Consider the following 22,015-nt stretch of genomic DNA (forward strand, 5'->3'; position numbering starts at 1 on the left):
CAAAGTATTTAGAGGACTACCCAAAAGGGAAAGTGTGTTCTGGATATCCTATACAAATGCTATACAAGAAAGATGTTGAGATTGCTATCAATAATGAGCAACGAGAGAATAAACAAGAATGAAGATGGGGACATTTCAAAAATGAAGATTGTATATGGATCTTTGTTTTCATAGGATATACCTGAAGACTGTAGACGCAATATAATAATATGTCTCTAATATACAAGAGTGTGGAAACCATCTAAGCCTTCATGTTAACTATGACTTAATAATCAAGTTATGAACTACTGGAATAGGTTCAATATGATAGCTCGCTGAAAACGAAAAAGAGGGAAATTACAACAGTGATCAGAGGCGCCCCATTATAAAGAGGTATTCCTTGCTACCAAATCTAAGGGTGGCAGCCATGTAAGTCGTGACAAAATAAACGTCGAATTTGGTGGTGCTAAGTTGTTGTACGTTCTCTACATGTTCAGACGTTTCACTAATACATTGCATTTTCTTGTAGAGTATTTTAAAATTCGAACAGATGTACATTAATCTAGTGCATCTTTACTTCCGTTGCGGTCTAAAGTAACAAAGTGATCACAACGACATTAGAAAGACAAAGTTGATTTAGTCTTATGATAACGGTGCTCCCCTTCAAATTTACATCATCATTACATTATTAAAGTATTATTATCAATATTATTATTATTATTATTATCATCATTATTATCACCATCATCATCATCATTATTATTACTACTATTTCATTTTTATAAACGCATCATCCAGACTCTTGCTACAGACATTGGCGTTGGCCTCTCTCCTAACATCAAGCCATCGGCCATTGTCGGCGAGCTCAGCTCCGCCTTCAACGACCTCCAGAAAGTCGCAGATACCCGCGAACAACAGCGGATCAAGGCTCGCGACATGATTACTTCGAATGAGGCGGAAATCAAGGTATAAAGGAAAAACAAATTACCAGATATTTTGATGCGGAGTTTCAAATAATGTATACTATACAAGCGTTATATAGCTACAATACATAGAGTGATACACATAATCACCATTATATTATTATCGTTTATCATCATCTCTGCATTACAAAATGCAACTAAGCATAACATGAAATGATACACATGTATCACCGTTATACAGTGTACTATTATCATCATCATTAACTGTGATGAACATTGACCGAAACAATCACAGATCATACGCTATATGGACCTTGCTGAATATTTGACCTGAAAATATTCCATGTTATGACAATTTAACCCTTCAAAAGTATTTCGATTTCATTCTCAGTCTTCGAGCATAAATATACAAAAAACTATCCCATCTTGCATTAAAGAGCTATGAGAAACGTACCATATAAAGGCACTAAAACAGAATAGACACACGCCCATGCATCAGTCAAACCAGCGGAAAATATAAGGATCAACATCTTTCTGTGATTGCCTTAGGGTTTACTTGAAATTTTCCGAATCTTCACACATCTGCCTATTAACCATGCAGGCCTGTAGCTGTATAGGCATGCCATTATACAGTCATTAATGCTCTCCAAATCACCACCATTTTAATCCTTATTTACCAACCATTTAGATTCCAATTTACTATCCATTTCAATCCCCATTTGCTATCCATTTTAATCCCCATTTGCTATCCATTTTAATCACCATTTACCATCTATTTCACTCCCCATTCACTATCCATTTGAATTCCCATTTACCATCGACTGTAATTCTCGTTTACTGTCCATTTTGATCGCCATTTATACCATCCATTTTAATCCTCATTTACCATCTCACGTTTGCTGATGTCTATAAGGACCTAAAGAGGAAGGTCGAAGCCTTGACAACCTCCCTGGAAGAGCTGAATGACCTTTCGGAAAAGAAGCGGACCAAAAGGGGGCGGAGGATGCGCTTCCGTTGGCGACGGAAAGCCTCGGACTCAAACAACGTACTGTGTTTGTTTACTTTTTTAGTACAATTATGATCCTCAGTTCGGCACGCAAGAGAAATGAACGATAAACTCATCAATTTGCTTCTTTTGCGTTTGTTACTCAACACAAAATATATAACTGGACAAGAAAGCTTTCAGAGTATTGTATCTAGAATTTTATACTGATCCTGAACTTGGCAACGTAGGAAACCTAATTGAAATGATTATTATTTGCTATGTTCATTGTTTTGGTCTACAAATTTACCGGAGTCTGTTAGTAACAACAGTATACCTCAGATTCGAGAGTGTGCGACTGGTTTCATTCTAGCTTTCACTTTGAAGTAATAATTGTCAAATTGCCATCGTTATGCGACTGGTACCACATTGAGACCTTATACAGTTTCAATATCTAAATGGCAATAGACGATCTTTTATATACCATACTTTCACCGCTTTTTCGATCAAAAAGAAAGCGATATGGTTATATGATGAAATGGGTAACACTTCAATGACAAACACAAAATACTTTTGAGAGTAATTCATTGTCCTCCTATTCGTCCTTTTATATCATAACAGCATTTAGACGTGTCCAAGCTACAGGATGACCTCGTCCAGAAGAACGCCAAGATCAGGTCATTATCATCTACGTAATCTGGCCCAATCATTTATCATTATCATAGCGGTCACTGGTAATTCTTCACGGGCAGAAAATGCACTCTCTTTTTTTTTGGGGGGGGGGGGGGAGATGCACTCTCAACATCAGTTAACAGTGGTCATAAAGTAGTTCAGTAAATTATCATTTCTTATTTGAATAATGTGAGATTAACCGTGTAATCACTGCAATCATCAGTCTGTGATTAATCACATTCAGTTGCCAGGGTTATCCTCTCATAATCTTTATTTTCCCCTAATTGTACTCTCATTATCATTGCCAGGAATGGTCACTGAAGCAGTGATAACTTTATTATTGTTGATAATCGTCATAGCAAACATGGTATCCTGTATCCCTCACTACACCAGCAATTATGACTACATGTATCATCATCCATTGTCATTAAAATCGTAATCATCATCGTGATCGTTGTTGGCACATTTTGCAGTCTTCTGGAGGGACAGATGACTGGAATGGCAGAAGACCTTAAGGTGGTGGAGAGGGCGGGAGAAAAGGTCCGGGACAGACTGGATCGGGTGGAGAAGTCCCGGGAAGGACTGCGAGATCAGATTAAACACCTCGAGTTTGACAACACGAGGAAGGAGCGGCTGATCCAAGATCTCAGGGACCTCGTAAATGTGTAAGTATACTAAAACATTCCCGCATGCGATTTACGTGCTCAATCTCTACCTGATGGCAAAGAGACAGCCCAGTGTTGCCAGCTAAACTTGAAATTGCTTGTCCTGGACTGGTAGTTGTCGTGCTGGTTTGAAAACATATCCTAAAAGACTTTAAACTATAATACATTTATGCCCTTCCTTTTCAAGAGAGGTCCATTATATTCCGGTATTAACGTAATGAAAATTGCTGTTTGAAAATGGTGGTCAACGGGCCAGGCCAGTTGCGCAAAACACTCACGCTCTTCTACAACCATTAGTCATTACGGCCGGTGGACAACTATACATCCTCAACAAACACACTAAAAAGTGAATCATTAATAATGACTATGAAAATACTCGAGGTTTTCTCCTAATAGAAAACATAAAGTTTCTTTACGTAAATTTATGGAGCAGAATCAAAATGTGCTTATGATCTAGCTGACACATATGGAGCTACACGCTCCATGGTTATCATATATTGTGAGATAATTCATGTGTAAAATGGAGTTTGCATATTATTATAATTTTAATGATTTGCGTGGATACCAAACATGACATTAATGGTCTGGCATTCCTTAGTAATCGTCGACAGAAGTTTGTTCAATATCAGCAGAGTTTAGTAGTAACAAGAGCTACATCTCCCCTGGAAATAAATCACTTTCACATCTCAGAACGTTTGAGTGTCAGACGTTGGGTGCCAATTCTAAACAGCCATTAAACATACTCGAGATGTGATTGTGTATAATCATTACAGTCAACCACACAATAAATTTACTCATATGACTGCAGGGAGTTGAGTATTATACTGGACGATCAGATCAAACCACTCAATAAGTTTGACAAGAAAAACAATAGAAAAGCCGAAATGAAATCCTCCTCCGTAGCCAAGTTCATATGCTTTTCAAGTATTGAAGTTTACCAGAAAACAAAAATAATGTGCTGTCGATATACTGCTGACAATAGGATTCTCTGTGCACTGATCTATCCATCTTCCGACCGACATCATGCGATCATTTCTTAATGTGATTTTTCGCAATGCCATCATCAATAGCCTCTTATCATATTTTATCATTGGTTGTCATTTACTCAGCCTGAAGACAAACTGCGTGGACCAGAAAGCAATCGCTTCGTTCCGCATCACCAACACCGTGGATCATGTAACGATCGCCTCCGTGCCCAGTATTGTTCAATGCAAGAAAATCTCGACATCGGACATCATCCCTTTCAAGGGTCGAGGGCAGGCGGGCCAACTCCGCAAGTTGAAGGTGTTGGGAAAGGGAACGTACGGAAAGGTGTTCCTCGGTCGCTACGCGCCAACAGCCGAGCCCGTTGCCATCAAACAGCTCCAGCGCGAGCTGCCTACCGTGAAGTGCAATAGGGTTGAGGAGAAGCGCTGGATAAAGGGCGTGGTTCTTAAGGAATCCACTGTGCAGCAGCTGGTGTCAGGCTCACCCTACTTCCCCAAGATGATAGGCGTCGTCACCTTGGAAGGTATCCCCTGCATTGTGTCGGAGTTCGTTGGGAACAAGAGGACCGGGAAAGCATTTCCCCTTTACTCAGCCCTCTCGCGCAAAGGACCAAAACCGAAGCTCTCCTCGAAGACCATGCTTCATGTGTGTGAGGATATCACCAGAGGACTCATGGAGCTTCATAAGCACGGACTGCTGCACAACGATGTCAAGTGTAATAACGTACTGCTCGAGAAGCGCTCCCAGCGCTGGCACGGTGTCATCATCGACTTCGGTCTTTGCAGCGCCACGTCCTACTCGAGTCAAAGAGACTTCGGGTCTCGTGCCAAGAGCGAGTACAAAGCGGGACGCGGTCTATTCTTCCTCGCCCCCGAAGTCGTGCTCAAGGGCGAGCGTTTTTCGGTCCTCTCCGACATCTTCTCCCTGGGCATCCTGTTCGAGACCATCGTGGACAGGAGAGGTCTTCACGACCTCACGGAGCTCGCCCTGACGTGCCGAGACGCCAATCCGCTGAAGAGGCCGCACACCATGAGCGAAGTTTTGCAGAAGATCGAGAACATCCGGTCTTCCATCTAATCGGCGCCGGCTCGGGAAGGGTAAAGCATGCTGCGTGGCAGGTGTCATTTACTGTCATCAACACTTCAGCGGCATACTTAGTCCTCCTCCCCTTCCCGAAGCCGATATAGTTAAGTATAACATCAGACTTACAACATGAGGAGTACTACAGGCACCAGAAAAACAGAGTTTCTCCATTGGCATCATCAATCCAGCCTCTGATGATACCACAGACAGCAAACCATTTTGGTGCCGGATAGTGACAATGACGTCATCCTGCAGTGGAGCTGAGGGTAATGGAGAGGGAGTAACGTTGTAATGTGGCGTCACACACGCAGGAACGAATACAGAGATAGAAACACCATGAAGAAACCAATTTACAGACCACTATATAGTGAGGAAACCATTTAACATCAGACAGATGGTCTTACAGTCATCCTGATACAACAGCTAAAGATGGTATTCAAGCATCAGACATCATTCAGACGTCACCGCAGAGAGATAATGACCATCGTCTAAGTTTGGAGATGATCCGAAACTATACTCCATCATAGCACTACCATGTCTGGAAAGGAATGCAAAAAACTCTGTTGCTATGAGACATGGGTCGTGTCATCCTGTCGAAGAACGGAAGGTGATCTTGCCATCAAGAAAAAAAAAAGTGCCCTCTAACTTATCCAGAGGGAAAGACATTTATGTTTGGTATGCAAAATTATGTCATCAACTGACATAATTAAGTCCTCTAAAATCAACGTTTGCTGCAAAACCCTTTCACTATCGGATAGCAAGGCACTACCGCGTCATCAATGACAGACGATAAAGAATAACCGACGGCGCGTGTAGAGAATATATACCAAACTTATAAGTAAATACAGGGGGATTAAACTGAGTCCAGCAACTTCAGCCAACTACTATGGAATATGCAGCCCAAACCGAAACAAACTATTTTGTCACAACGGATATAAACAACGAAATGCACCATGATTGGTGTATCAAACCATCGCAGGAGCAAAAGCTGAATCGAGGTATAAAAAAAAAGTGCGACTAGCAGAAAATATCAACGAGCAAATGGGGGAAGAATTAAAGGGCACGCAGTATTGGCAGAAGTATACGGTCATCAGCAAGCTACAAGCAGCAATCATTGAGACTTACTTTGGCAAAACGAGTGAGCACGCCACGAATTCATAACAGCAGCGACTACTTAAGGTGACAAAAATGACAAGCCTGCCACATGGAGACGCCGGCAACAAATCCATCATGGGGAAATTAGGGGTACGCCGAACGTAGCAAAACTGGACAATAACTACATTGTACTGCCTAAATGAAGGAAATTCAAAGAACGGGCAAGCAGCATCCCGGCAAAATAACAGATATGAGGCAGAGGCGATGAGCATGCTACAAGAAATAGCCGGTAAAAACAATGACAATATGTTCACACGAACAATGCCCGTGATGGTACAACGAAAATCTTGGACTAAATCTGCAGAAATAATGAACAAACCAGCAGAAACCAGCATACACGGCATGGAAGCACAGTTATCATGATCATGCCTTTAAAAGCAACGAGAACGGCAAATTAAGACAAATTAATGCAATGAATCTCCAAGGGAAACGCAGCAATTACAAGTACATGGAGATTGAAGAACGTCTAGCAACTTAACGAACTATTGTGGGATACGCAGCCCGAACCGAAACAAACCTTCTTTTTTCTTTTTCTTTTTTGTTGCAATAAGGGATATAAACAAAGGCAAAGGGACAATCATTGGTATGTCAAAGCATCACAGGAGCAAAGGCGGAATGGAGGCAGTGACTTAAAAAAAAAAAGCGCAACAAAAAGAAACTGTCAACAAGCAACTGGCGGCAGAATTAACAGACGCCGTATTGAAAGACAGACGTAAAGCTACAAGCAGCAATCTTTGAAACTTAATGACAAAACGAATGAGCCCACCAAAAACTGATATCACTAAAGAAAAAAGAATGTCACATACAGAAGCCTCAACAAATTCATCGTGGCAGAAATGACGGGCACGCCAAATGCAGAAATGAAGTAACAAAACTGAATAATCTGACTATATATTGCTTAAATGAAGGACACTCAAAGAACAGACAATCAACAGCACAGCAAACGACAGATTTGACATGACAACATGTTTACATGAACAATGCCAACGATGTTGCAAAGGAAATCTTGGACTAAAGCTGCAGAAATGATGAAGAAACCAGCAGCAAAACCGGCAGCACACATGGGATGGAGGCACAAGTTATACTGATCATGCCTTAAAAAGCGGCGAGAACGTCAAATTAAGGCAAATGCAACGGTTCTCGGGGAAAGTGGCAATTATTACAAGTACATGGAGATTGACCTACGTCTAGCAACCTTGACCAACTATTATGGAATACGCAGCCCAAACCGAATTAAGCCTATTCGCAATCAGAGATACGGACAAAGGCAGAATAATAAAAGTTTTGCCAAAGCATTACAAGAGCAACAACGGGATGGAGGCAGCAAATTAAAAGAAAAAGGCAACAAAAAGAAACTGTCAACAAACAAGTGGCGGCAGAATTGAAGAGGGGCCGTATTAAAAGACAAACGTACAGTCACCAGCAACCTACAAGCAGCAATCATTTAGACTTACTATTTCAAAACGAACTGATAACAGCACAGACTACTATAGGTGGCAGAAAAGGACAAAAATGCCACCTGCAGACGCCGGCAACAAATTCATCGTGGCAGAAATGACGGGCGCGCAAAATGCAGAAATTAAGTATTAAAACTGAATAATCTGACTATAACTGCCTAAACCTCTCACCTCCCTGGTCAAAACGAGTGAACCCGCCACGAACTGATAACAGAAGAGACTACTTTAGGTGGCAGAAATAGCAAGAATGTCACATGCAGACGCTGACAACAAATCCATCGTGGCAGAAGTTTAATGACGGGCACGCAAAATGCAGAAAAACTGAATAATCTGACTATTGGTATAATACTGCCGAAATAAAGGACATCCAAAGAACGGGCAAGCAGCAGATCGGCAAACGACAGATTTCAAGGCAGAGGTGTTGAGCATGCTACAAGAAATAGCCGGTGAAGACAATGACAACATGTTCACACGAACAATGCCCACGATGCTACAACGAAAATCTTGGACTAAAGCTGCAGAAATAATGAAGAAACCATGCAGTAGCAGCAACCAGCACACAAGGCACAAGTGATAATGAACATGCCTTTAAAGCAACGAAGACGGCAAATTAAGGCAAATACAACGAATCTACACGGGGAACGCAGCTATAGATGGTCGCAGAAACGACTAGGAACAAGCCAAAATCGGAGATCAGCATCCAACGAATTCGGCAGAAAAAAAAATGCCAAAAACAGAATAGCAATCACTACTGCACGTACCACGATAGCATGGACTATTGGCATGCCGCATATGGAACCAGCTACGACTACATGGATACAAGAAAAAAAAGATGAGCATGCCGGTAGCAGAAAACAGTAATGCCATGCAGGAGGACAGCTGTACCAAAAAGAAATGGAAATCGGCCACAAAAAAATAATGTAAGACATCTTGTCGGGAACCAGTAAACAACTAAGTGGTGCGGGAAGTAACAAGCATGCTATCACCAGCTAGAGACAGTTATGGGTATGTACGTCACCAGAAGCCGAACAAAATGCTGGCAAAAATAATGAACGAGTTAGATGCAACAACTTATAGTAGCAACAAGTGGAAGGGAGAAAAAAAAATGAGCATTCACTATACAACAAATGGAAACCTTGCAGCAACAATTCGTCGGAAATATCACGAATGGCAGAAATATTTAGCTTACCAGGAGTAGTACCGACGGCGGAAGCAGAAAAATAAAATGATAATGACTGTGTGTGGCAGTAGCCGAGATGATCACACACTAGAATGGACTTTAAGCGCAAAACAGAAGAAACCAAGCTACAGGAATGGTGGCAGATATATAAACAACTTCCAATAACCAGTACCATGAACAAGGCATGTGGAATGTACACGCCCCGACACAGACCAGCAACGACTGTCGTTAACCCTTTCTGTGCCGCGAACTTTGGGCAATGTGTAGTACAACGCTATGCAGGGGTTGAGTGTGTCATGCGGCACTCATAGCACACAAAGGACTTGTGGGAGCTGAGAGAGATGTTGAACATAACCAAAAAATTTCACTTGATTCAGAGGAGCACCCTATCTTATACAATGGGAAAATACTGCATGGGACTACGAATCATGGAAGAGACAATGAACCATGGATCACGTCCATGTGCTTGAGAAACTGTCTCGTATAGGCCCAGAATCAAGCAACATGATCACGATGATAATGAATTTCATTAAGGCGATCGTCCTGTCCCCCTAGCCACGGAAAAAGGAAGAAAAAAAAATCTAAATCAGCAGAAAGGTCAATTTTTATTGTGGCACAATGTAATGTGTGAATCCCGTATTTTGTTTTTAATATTCTGAGAATGTAGAAAGAACTCACGGTCAGACAATCTTGTGTTATTTCCAAAGATTGAATTATTGATGACAGCCACAAGAGGCAGGATGAAAACTAGTAGGCCTACAGTTAACAAAAAAAGGCTGATAAAACCTGAACTACTACCTCTTTGAATGACCTAAGCTTCGCCATAACAAAGAAAGATGATATCCTGTCAATGCAGGAAATTGTAATTCTTGTCACCCTTTATCATATTTGTCGATAATTTCATTCATGTTATTATTATCTGTAACATTTTTTAATAAATGCGTAGATGTAAGGAGTAGACCAACGAAATGTGAGCTATCATTGAAGCAACCTTAATGATTTGAAATCATGTTTGTTGTCATTCTAATAATTGTATCTATATAATTGATAACGCGCTATGCACCCATAGATACGGATGCTATACTTTTATACTAAATATCTATCATGTGGAACATCAAACATTGCTATAGATTTTCAATAAAATGCACTGAAATAAAATACTATTGGTGTCTGGAAATTCGTAAAGTTGTAAATGATGAATTTGGTCAGATGAAGGTGTGAGCGATGCGGGCGTGATTATTAATATGATATCTTATTGTTTGACCGCAAAGAAACAAAAATAAGTTCATCATCAGAGTAAGATAAAACTTTTCCAATGATACCTCACGTGTTACATAAGGAATATTATTGAAGTTATGATAGAAATATTTCATCTTTTTATTCTTTTTTTTTTGGGGGGGGGGGGGGTTGACAGCTTTAATTGCGAGTATTTCAAATTAACAAGAATATCGCGTTACGTAACTCCTGTTGCAATCAAACTCCTCATATTAATCCCATAATCATTGACATACAACTGTAGTTAACTGGCCACATCATCAGCCGGTAAAGTTCATGGAAATCATGTTTGGGAACTTCCATGATAGAAACACGCTGTATGATTTACGAAGTGTTGAGTTATATCTAACCAAACATTTCGTTGAAATACCATGCATATCAAACACAGGCCGACAGGCGATGATTGTGGATAGGCTTGTGCATATACTTGACACATATGCTAACAAGATAGAAGTGAATGGTAACCGAGAAAATAACAGTACAGAGATCGTAAAACTCAATACTGGAGTGAAAAGCGTAAAAGCTGACCAGAACCACGAATACAAGTACTCAATAAAATGTAGTAAAACGGATAACAATGAAATAATGCAAGTAATACATAACGTAAGCATGATGCCCGCTTGATCTCGATTGTGGGTCTCTGTTACGACATGACTAGTCTCAACAAACACCTGCATGTGTTTTCATAATAATAGGTGCTAAAATGCATAGAGTTAATTTTGTGGGAGAACATTCACGTCGCGTATAATGCTCCCAGCGGCGTGAACAGTGAGCGTGAGTAGTCGTAAGCTGCCAGCATGTTTGAAAAAGAAAGATAAACAACAACAAAGTGCCAGCGCTACACGAGTTTTGTTGGTAAGATTCCTTACTTTAATTGTTTCTGTCACAGGGAGAATGACTAGACGACTCACCTCCCTGTTTCTCCGAACCTGTACTGTGTAACCTGTACTGTGTAACATACATGACTTATTGTATATCCATAGCAGGGTTCATAATTGTGCCCTTGTAAAATAATAATGTATAATATGGTGTTTTCGTTGTACCACTTCGCCTTATCTTTGATATTATTTTGTCTATATTCTGTAGGGGATTACACTTAACAAGCAGTGCTTCTAAGTAGTCCCCTCCACATTTGTACATGTTGTATCACGATATTTTGTATATATCATACTCTGTATCTTATGATATAATGTCAACTATGTATTATAATCTGTATATTTATGATATGATATCCACTAGGTGGAATATGAATAAATTTCATTTCATTTCATTTCATTTCATTTCATTTCATTTCATTTCATTTCATTTCATTATTACCTCCGCCAAGGGAGGAGGTTATGTTTTCGTTACCGTTGGTTTGTTTGTTTGTTAGTTTGAACGTGTGCAAAATAACTCAAAAAGTAGTTAACGGATTGGGATGAAACTTACAGGAAAGGTTGAGAATGACACAAGTAACAAATGATTACATTTTGGTAGTGATCCGAGAATTTTGGGGGAATTTATGAAGGATTTTTTATATTTTGACGTATAGGGTCAATGAACTTGAAAGCTCAAGCTGCGCATTTTTGAGGTTTTCAAACGTGCACTAAAGTGCGTGCTCTAGTTTCTACCAAAGATAGTAGATAACAAGATACGAAGGCGCGCGATAAAAATGGACACAAAATGGCTACCCTACATGACGATACAAAAGAGAGCTAAGTACAAACTCAGTACACCTAGAAACATCATTCATTTCCAATTCCAAAGGTAGTGGTATTTTTATTATCTTAAAAAGATTCAAAAATTATAGTCGTAGCTTTTTCCTGTCTTATTTCTGTTAAGCGTCTTTGGTTTCTACTAGGGCGAGGCGCGCCGCGCAGCTGAGGGTTTATGAGGTAACAAACCGACAAAGGCTTCTATATTGGGAAATCGGGCGATTTTTCAGCATGTATACCTATGGGTGAAAATCACTGATCTCTATGGAAGAGCCCAAAGAGCTTTTTCCCAGTGGTGGAGAGGAGAAAAATCTCTTTGGGAAGAGCAAGATCATCGGTTGAAAGTAGCTGCTTGGCGGAGGTCTGAGCTCTCGGAGTGCTTTTCTAGTTATTATTATTATTATTGATTGTGTGTTTTATTTATTTATTATATGCAATTCAACATAATACACACAGAAAATTATATTACATAGCCTATCAAGATTGTGGTAACTAGGTGCATACGGCTGGTTGCCAGGGGAGGAAAAGGCAAACTAAATCACCGAGGTTCGAGGCCTTCCTCCCCGGTTGAGATGAGGATTCAGGTTTTAACTTTTTGCGCGATAATCAGAGTCCATTTATAAGAAATCCTAAAGAGTATACAATTCAAAGAGAAATTAAACGTTTATTTGAAGAAAGTCGATTTTGAAATGGCTGAGATATCCAAAAAATGGTCCTGATAACATATAAAAAAAAAACAAAGTAAAACAAAGTGGTCCTGTTAAAGTGGGACACACTTTTTTTGTTTGTTTGTTTTTGCGTTTTTGCGTGTCTGCAGCCGATGTGATGCACCTGTAAATCTACAAAGAGTGTTGTAGGTCGTGAATTTCGACGGTATAGGGGAAACGGGTGCTGTTCGTTATTCCGAAGGTTCGTTAATCAGAAACACACAAATTCCCTATACCTTGAGGTTCGTTAATCCGAAAATGAAAAAGGGCTCGTTAATCGGAACATTGGCGTTATTCCGAAGGTTCGTTAATCCGAAAATGAAATAGGGTTCGCTGTTCCGAAGGCTCGTTTATCCGAAAATGAAATAGGGTTCGTTATTCCGAAGGTTCGTTAACCCTAAAAGGGGCGGGCTTTTTTGGCTATGCTAAGACCGAGGGGGGGGGGGGGGGCGGATCGGTGGTGCGATCGCGATGAAATTTTGCTTGCGTGAGACCCACGTCAAAATCTACAAGATTGTGTCATAAAGATTTTTTGAAACAATCAATTTCTAATTTTAATCAATTAGTAATTATGCAAATTAAGTTCAAGATCATATTTTAGCCTAATTAAAAGCATTGAGAGTCTAATTTTTGATCTGTAAATCTGTTTTAGCATATTCAACAATTGTACATCACAAAAACTTCCAAGACTCATTTCAATTCTTATGTATTTTATTGTTTTCAGAATTTCTTTTGTATTTCCTTGTTTTTCAACTTTTGTTTTGTTTTTGTTTTTTGGAAATTGTCACTGACCACTTTTCTACCATAATAAAAATTAGCATAAAATTAATCGATGAAAGTGATTAATTATAAAAATAATCGGGTTTTTATGACTTTCATGAAAGAGCACTGTTTTCCATAGGAAATGTACACAAAATCACAAAATTGTGCGTTTGTGCCCGTTTTTGGGCGACATTCCGTTACAAAAATGGGCGTGGCTTCGCAAAAGTATAGGCGCGGACGTTGCAAATTTGGTTTCAAAAGTTGCGCAAGACTTGAACAAACAAAGTCAAGAAGCCTCGCGACGAGGCCTTCTCGCGTTACAGAATTATAGCGCGAAACGTCGGGGGGGGGGGGGGGCGAATTCCGCCCCCCTGCCCTTTTAGGGTTAATCCGAAAATGAAATAGGGTTCGTTGTTCCGCAGAAGGTTCGTTGATCCGAAATGAATAGGGTCAGTAACGAACCTTCGGAATAACGAGCTTTGTGTCATTTTCGGATTAACGAACCTTCGGAATAACGAACCTTGTTTCATTTTCGGATTAATGAACCTTCGGAATAACAAACCTTATCACATTTTCGGATTAACGAACCTTCGGAATAACGAACTGTAACCAAGGAAACTCTGCATACATGACACTGTGCTGATTCCATCGTCGTTATTGTTGTTTTACTTTGTTATTTAACATGGCTGAATTATGCAAATACATCTTCGGAAGCCACCAATGCGAAACGGATATTTCTTTGTCCTTCATTTTCTTATGCTCTTTCTCTTCTTGATTTTTCTCATACTTTAAAAAAAAAAAAAAAATCAGGCTTGATGACCGAACACTTCATTTGGTGGGGAATCTTTATAATTATGTCACAGAAAAAAAAAAAAAGATAACGAATTTTCCTTTATAAGTTATTGTTAATAATTTAAAAAAAAAATGAAATAAGAATGCAGGACTTTGAAACGGATTGTCTGAGTTTTCCTACTTCCCAATCTGTTCTTCTGATATTTCTGCATTCATTGAATTCACAAATGCGTTTGACATAAACCGACCAAAAAGTATGTCGAAGAGTACACTGTCGGCCTACGTAGAAACAAGCAGGTAAGAGAACCAGCGTTTTATACGGCAGTGTATCCTGGGCGAACTGATTTCTGATTTCTGTCATCGTGAACATTGAGGTCTGGGATATGTAGACTAGACTCTTCAAATGTTTATTACGTTTTGCACAACAGCATGGTTGTGTTTGTGTTGACAAAGTTTGCGCAAGACTACTCCGTTCGATCAGTTCCACACAACAACTGAACGTGACACTCTGCATGTACGCAGCCGCGCCGCTACAGCAAACTCGGCGTGCAACGGGGGCGCACGTAACGACAGGACACCTCTCACGTGCGTGGGCCATCAGAAGACAGAGATTCGGTCGTTTACGATATGCAATTTCAAATGAAGTTACGTGAGCCGAAACAGGTCATGCTTGTGTAGTTATAGTCTAGTAAGGTAGCGGAGGACGACAAGAACACGACTTTGTCCCATGTTGTCGTAAATTGCCGCAAGAGAACATAATTATTAGGCTTCATTCATACCTTCATCTACTGAGCAGACCAAGATCAGATCACCACATGCGGCCCCTGGCCTCAGAACTGGACAGAAGCACAGCCCCAGCCTCCCACTCCCAGGTAAGAACAGGCAGACGGCATGCACTGCGCTGTCGAACGCGCGAGTTAGAAAAATTCGAGAATTTTCTACAGCCTAATATCTAATGACCGGTGACCATCCATACCAAGCAATGAGAGCAAATGCCAGGTTGCAGGCCCATGGTGATTAACTGGCAATGAACAAAAATGTCCAGTCTTGATGATATGGGTTTATGGGCATTGCTGCAGTTTTGCAGTTGTAACAAAATGCTAATCATTGTTATGTATTATTCTATGCAATTTCAACTCAACAATGCCTGCCGGCCTGTCCCATTGCCATGCCTTCGTCTCTCCATGAACCTACTAAATTTACATGGTCTCTCTAAACTTGTTCATTTGCTCTATCAACACAATTTTTTTCCCCCCAGTGGCCATGGGCATGGCAATAGGTAATATAGCAGAGATGCCCCAAGGTCAGAAAGTGGTACACACTTCAAGCCACGCTACTTTATTGTCTTCAAACAGAGACAAAGAACAACACGAAGCAGCCAACTTTAACGCTTTATGTGAATTGAATTATGAGAACCGGCTCTACCTTGGATGCCTACAAATAACAGTTTTTTCCTTAAGGACAATCAGAGACTTGGATAAGCTTTGTATAGGCTCAACACATCATTGAACATTGAACTGCCCTCTGTTGAGCAGTTCAAGAGAGCCATACCTAGAAGCCAACTAAGCATGGCAGAGATTTTTTTTTTTTTTTACTTGCACAATGAGCACTTGATACATTAAATTGAAAGAGCACAATGCACAAACGGCTGCATCCACTGTCAGAAACACCACACCACAAACCCTCATCCAGTTGCTGAACAGACTTTGAAAGCAGATTCAAATCTACAGTAGGTCGTGCAGGGGTGTATCCAGGATTTTTTCTGGGGGGGTCGTAATCAAAATTTTTGGACCTTTACCTTTGCGAGGGAGCGGAGCGACCGAGCGGGGGGAGGGTGTGGGAGGGGGGTGTCCCCCCTTGCACGGTAGGGAGTTTTTGAATTTTATATTTTAAAATGGGGCCATTTGGTGCATACAAAAGTGACTTTTTCGGCATGGCAGTGCGGCTTAGAAATAAGGTATGGCATATTAAAACTAAGTTACGAAATTTACGAGGTTTTTGACAATTTGCTGGAACACCACCTGGTCACTTTTTTTCCTGTTGTATATAGGGTAAAAACCCCTCAAAAAACAAAAATGTCTTTTACAAAAAGTGGACCTTTTGAAAATTTTTTTTGGGGGGGAGGGGGGTCGTACGACCCTCCCGACCCCCCCTTGCATACACCCATGGTCGTGTGAGATTTTGTATGCCATCTGCGAGGTGGGGTGGAGTGGGGATATATCTAAATCAGAAAGGGTGTGGACGGGGTGTGTCCCTGCCTGACAGTGACATGCTATGGTATTATCTGACTTGTACTAGACTAAACATTAAATATTTTTACTTTCTCTGATTAAAAATAAATACATGTAATAATAATTCTCAAATAGGACAGTTTTGGTTATTGGAAATCCATATATATGTTTGTGTGTGTGTACAGTCGTATTATGTGTACACTGTATGTGTGGTTTTTGCTTTCCTTTTTTTAGATTGGTTGGATGTTGTTTAGATGTAACATTTCGACATTTGACAAAACAGGACATCATATCTAACCTATTATCTTTTCTACAGGTGCATGTCAACTGAATTATCTACATGGTGCTCAACAGTTTCGAACTTGGATAAGCTTTAAATTCTCTTTTTTTTTTCTCTGATAATCTCATCGTTGATATGAAAGTGTATACGTAAGACAAGTTTGTGTGGCATTTAATTTACAATGCATTTGATTTAAATGTGATTTTTTTTTTCCCCATGATATTAAAAGGAACTTTCATATGACAAAAGGAATGATTATGCGGAAACAACTTTTTCTTTTCTTCTCTTGATGATTGCAGACTCTGAGCCTTTAGCGCTAATCTCGCCAGTCACCATTCTGCCAACTACATTTCACATTCTTTGGCATCATGGCATTCAGCCATTCAGTGAGGAGAATTTGCTGTGCTCCAGGTAGACTAGCTCCGCACCTCAAGGCTGCTCACTTCCCCAGCGGCCGCCCTCCAGTGCTCTGCTGCACGATCCTCCCCAGATCACCTCATGCCTTACCACGCCCTGGCAAAGCTCTCGGCCTCGCCCCGGGTGGCAGCAACATTCACGTCTGCCACAAGAGCTTCTTCTCACGGTGGTCTGCCTCATCAACACAGGCCAAAGAGCAAGCGACCAGCTCAGCGACTCTGAAGGACACAGGAAGTAGAGAAGCCAGTGCCGAGGGGAGCTCCGAGATGAAGACGGAGGCTGAGGTTGACGAGGACGAGTCCATCATCCCGACGACAGACGAGAAGGGCCAGCCGCTTAGCAACTGGAGCCGAATGAAGATCATGATGAAGACGTACGGATACGTCATCATTCCCGTGCACTGGGTGATAGCACCAATCTGGTTTGGAGCCTTCTACTACACTATTAAAATGTGAGTTCAGTGCTCAGAGGTATCAAAATTTGTGTAAAAGTATTAATATGCATAGCCATGTATCAGCCCAGTTGCAACTTGATGAACAAAAATTCAGGTCTCCTCCCGACAACTTGTCTGTTTAAGATGTTAGAAAGCTACATAATCCCCCTACCAAAATCATGCAGCTAAAAAAATTATCATAAATTACCAGATGATGAAACAAATGAAATGAAATGGAGTAGAATTAAAAAGAAAGATGGTACATGAAGGTTTCTGTGAAGGATGCAAGACATAGAAGTACAAAGTGATTGCAGTCTTTAATGAATAGCTGCCAGATACTTTGGTAGTAATGAGAGAAAAGGAACTTGTATGACTTGACCTTTATTTAGCATGTACAATTTACTCTCTCATTTTCAACATAAATTGTAGGCTTTCATTGAATGTGTGTGTCTGTAAAATTCATTTGTGAAAAAAAAAAAGAGTAAATGGCATAATCTATGTACATCACTCGTTATTTTCACCCCAAACAATGTGACTGTATGTGAGTAGCATGAAACAAAAACCAAAGTTCAGAGCAAATTAAAGGAGATCAAAATGGAGTTTAATTTACTTGCATATCCCATTCAGACTTCAGAAAAACTGCTTCACAAGTGCAATACCCCTTAAGCCTGTCACAAAAATGGTTTTGGCAAAATTTATCGCTTAGTGAATAGATACAATGTACTACACACTTCAGTACCCTATGAATGAAATGTATCTGTAAAACTGTACGTAAAAAAAAAAAAAAAGGAAAAAAAAAAGGAAGAAAATCAAATTTGATATTGGTTATGTTACTGTCTATGCAGGGGAGTTGATATCGGACCTTTCCTGAGTGCAGTCGGTGTCAGCGACCACCACGTGGAGAGTTTGCGCAACTCCAAGGCCAGTACAGCCCTGATGGCTTACGCCCTCTACAAGATCTTCACGCCACTGCGTTACACCGTCACGCTGGGTGCCACAGAGATGACCATCCGGCGGCTACGGAAGATGGGCTACATCCGGCCCCACCCGCCCAAGGAGAAGAGCTATCGGGACTCCTTCCGGGAGACCGTCACCGAGATGAGGGACAAGATCAAGGAGAGGCAGGACTCTGCCGGCCAATGAGGGCGCACTTCGCTGGCTGGCATGTCTCATCATGTGCGAACCATATCGGATAATTGTTGCCAATTTGAATTGATGAATTGCACTTTGAATCCGCAAGCAAAGGATCAATGAAAAATATGCAGTGCCTGGTGATGCTTGTAATCCATAACTATTTATGTGTGCATAGTGCAATGCATAGCATCCATTCATGTGACTGATCCAGTAAAGGACATTCTATACTGTCATAAGATCATACCTATTTATATGACTTCTCAGTCAATGAGCAAAGTAAATTTAAAGACGCATTTAGTAGCCTTCTCATGACTAGTACACATTATGTAATGAAGCAGGACAAAGTCAAGAAGAAGTAAATGATAATCTGGTTTTTAATACACTTGGTCGTGCTTTGAACTTCAGATTATGGTTTGTGCACTATATTGGCATGGCTTCAGCCTTTTTGGTGTAAATCTGCTGCACTGTGCTGTACCAGTGCATTAACCATCACTGGAAGTGTCTGAACAGGTAGCTGTGAAGGGGCTGTACATATCAATCAAAATTTTGGCAGAGGCTTCAGCCGTCGTAGCTCTTCAGACATTTTATCTCACTTCTTGTGCAGCCATTTAGTGTGTGTTCAATTCAGAGTCATTTCATGGGAAGAATTTCTGCAAATTGTACTTTGTGCTCATTAAGTACAATGATACCCTTCCCACCTTACTATACTGCTGCTGAGAGTCAATTTAATCATGACAGCTACCATTTTTAAAGCATATAAAAAAAATGCAAATGGAGTAGTACCAGAAATTACACCCAAATGTGTCAAATTCATGGGAATTTGCCTTTCTACGTGTACACGTAACAGAATTTAAAGTCAGCTGTACACTGGCAGCAACACAATGGTTTATAGAATACCCCTTGACTGTCTTCTAAGTCACTCCTTGTTTAAAGTTGGTAGTGTGAAGCAGATAACAAGACAGCTTTTATACCTCCATTCATGTGTCAAATCATCCAAGTAAATCATATGAATATTTGTGTACATGATTCATTGTTCCGTTGATCCTATTAGTTGAGTAAGGAATATGATCTGCTTTCAAATTTCTTTCATTTCTTAATTTTGTTCAGAGACAACAGGATAAGGCAGCTTTTATACTGTATTTCAGTATTGTGTCATACTATATAGCAAGCATAGTTTATGACTTGAGAGTTGGGAGACAATTTCATGCATGGTACAATCCGTGATCAAGAATAACATAACAATGGACTGAGAAATATTGGTAATCCCTCTTCAAGAAGTAAGGTTAGCCATTTTCCACATTGAAGGCAATATAATACATCTCTACATTGTATTTTTGTTTTTTCACTGTAAAAGTCACTATTTGGTATGTTTTAGTGTTCCAAATACCAGTTCACTCATGAAATTCTGGAAAGTAAAACCACTGTAAAAGAAATGACATATACGGTATCTTGTCATTCAAAATTTTTATTCCTGGTAACCTTTTTACTAAAGTATGAAGCTGGCTATGAATTAATAAGGGTATTGATGTAATTTTTTGAATTCATAGACTCCTAAACTGTTGCATATGGTGTATTTATGGAAAAAAAAATTGTTGGTCAATTTCTACTTTAATATGAATCTCAGTTTGCATGTGGTATTCTGTAGCTATTACATACTAGTCAACCTTGATCATGTCCATGCAGCATCAGTTAATCACTCAGATAGTCAGTACTTCGTACAAGACCTTATTGAATGTCTAACAAATTGAGAATCGGACAGCTAGGCAGTAAAACTGCAGGTGCTGAAGAGACTTTCATTTGGTCAAATAGATATGACATTCATATATGTGTGAAGTTGACTGTATTGAGTGCTTTAGGAGCAGAGCAGTCAAGTCAACCTGATTTTGCCCGAGGCTTCCTTAAAGCATCAATATCTCATTGTGTCTGGATGAGAGGTTATAAAATCTCTCTGACTTGGGAATTACTTTTCCCCATGCAGATGCATCCCATGCAGATGCATGTAAAATGCAAGCATCTATCAGATTGCTCCTTGGAATCTCCTAATTTTGATAGTGAATGTTGGCGGCCCTTTAAAACTTGGTGAATTTTTACCTTTTTTTTTTAATGTCATGTTCATACAAAAGTATGCTGGAATGATATTGATGAAATTACATGTAATGCATGATTTGAAGTACAAGAAACAATGTACATTTGCACTTTCTTCGCAGGGTGTGCTTTTCTGTGATTCGTCATTTGTCGCTCAGTACTTTCCATGATATATATGTGGGCAGCTTTCTTTAAGTGATGAAGTTTGCTTCATCAGAATTGACCTGTGGCATATAATGCCGGAGTGATACAGTAGAATGTGAGAGTTGGCACTGTGTGGGCATGGAGCTACCAAAAAGTCTTTTTGGTAGCTCCATGGTGTGGGTGCCTGTTTTGTACAGTGTAAAAGACAATCAGGACTAACCAGCCTACACATATGTAGAATATAAAAATGTCTGAAGGTTATATTTCTGCCTATTGTTTCCTAAATAAATGCATAAATGGATATAAATATATCATAACCCATCTTTCGTGCATTAAAAGAAACTACCAGATCCAGCTGAAACCTCGTGCACATCTGTATGAGAAACCAGACCCCCCATTAAGCTCGTCTTCCTCACCATCTGGCATTTGTCATTCATCATGTTCAATTGCCAACTCTGTGCCACAGTCATATCTGCTTGATAGTGCTCAGGTATACATGTATTCCAACCAAGCATGGTAGGAATCAACCATATGGACAAGGAAACCTCACATTGTCTTCATGGGGTCATTGCCCTCCACTGTTTGCTTAGCATCCTCCACAAGATGTTTGAAATGGAATTTCAGTGATGCAATAGAAGTACCAACAAATTTAAAGCATCAACTTCCATTCTTAATGGAAAGCTGCAGATATTCCCCATAGCTGAGCACTTTCCTGGGAATGGCCAGTTTAAACAGTACCAGGACATCTTAATTCTTCCATTAGTTGGAAAAAAAATAGCCCACATGGCATTTCTAAGGTTTATTTGCAGTGTCCTTGGAGATGATCAATTTTGATACAACATAATATACACCTGTACCATGTTTGTTTATTTTATACACTTATAATGATGATGATAAGTATTGTTATGACGCTTCATGCAAAATGTCTCAAAGTGCTGAACGTAGAGATATACAGGTACACTGAAATATGATACACAA

The 22,015-nt window shown here is 40.1% G+C and overlaps 1 protein-coding gene across 1 annotated transcript; it reads left to right on the forward strand.

Annotated features, from left to right (window-relative positions):
• Positions 1–14,866: 14,866 nt before the first annotated feature.
• On the forward strand, positions 14,867–20,991 carry LOC140232505 (protein FAM210A-like). The gene is made up of 3 exons (XM_072312600.1): positions 14,867–15,185; positions 17,124–17,692; positions 18,520–20,991. Exons 2-3 carry the CDS (start codon positions 17,193–17,195, stop codon positions 18,815–18,817), a joined length of 798 nt encoding a protein of 265 aa, XP_072168701.1. The 5' UTR covers positions 14,867–15,185; positions 17,124–17,192; the 3' UTR covers positions 18,818–20,991.
• The last annotated feature ends 1,024 nt before the right edge of the window (positions 20,992–22,015 follow it).

The sequence above is a fragment of the Diadema setosum genome, chromosome 9 (assembly GCF_964275005.1).
Source record: "Diadema setosum chromosome 9, eeDiaSeto1, whole genome shotgun sequence".
NCBI lineage: Eukaryota > Metazoa > Echinodermata > Echinoidea > Diadematoida > Diadematidae > Diadema > Diadema setosum.

Bases quoted from the DNA above. Each gene is read 5' to 3' on its own strand.
- LOC140232505 (XM_072312600.1), top strand. From the start codon at position 17,193: ATGGCATTCAGCCATTCAGTGAGGAGAATTTGCTGTGCTCCAGGTAGA. The intron at 17,693-18,519 runs GTGAGTTCAGTG...CTGTCTATGCAG, and splicing joins TTCTACTACACTATTAAAAT to GGGAGTTGATATCGGACCTT.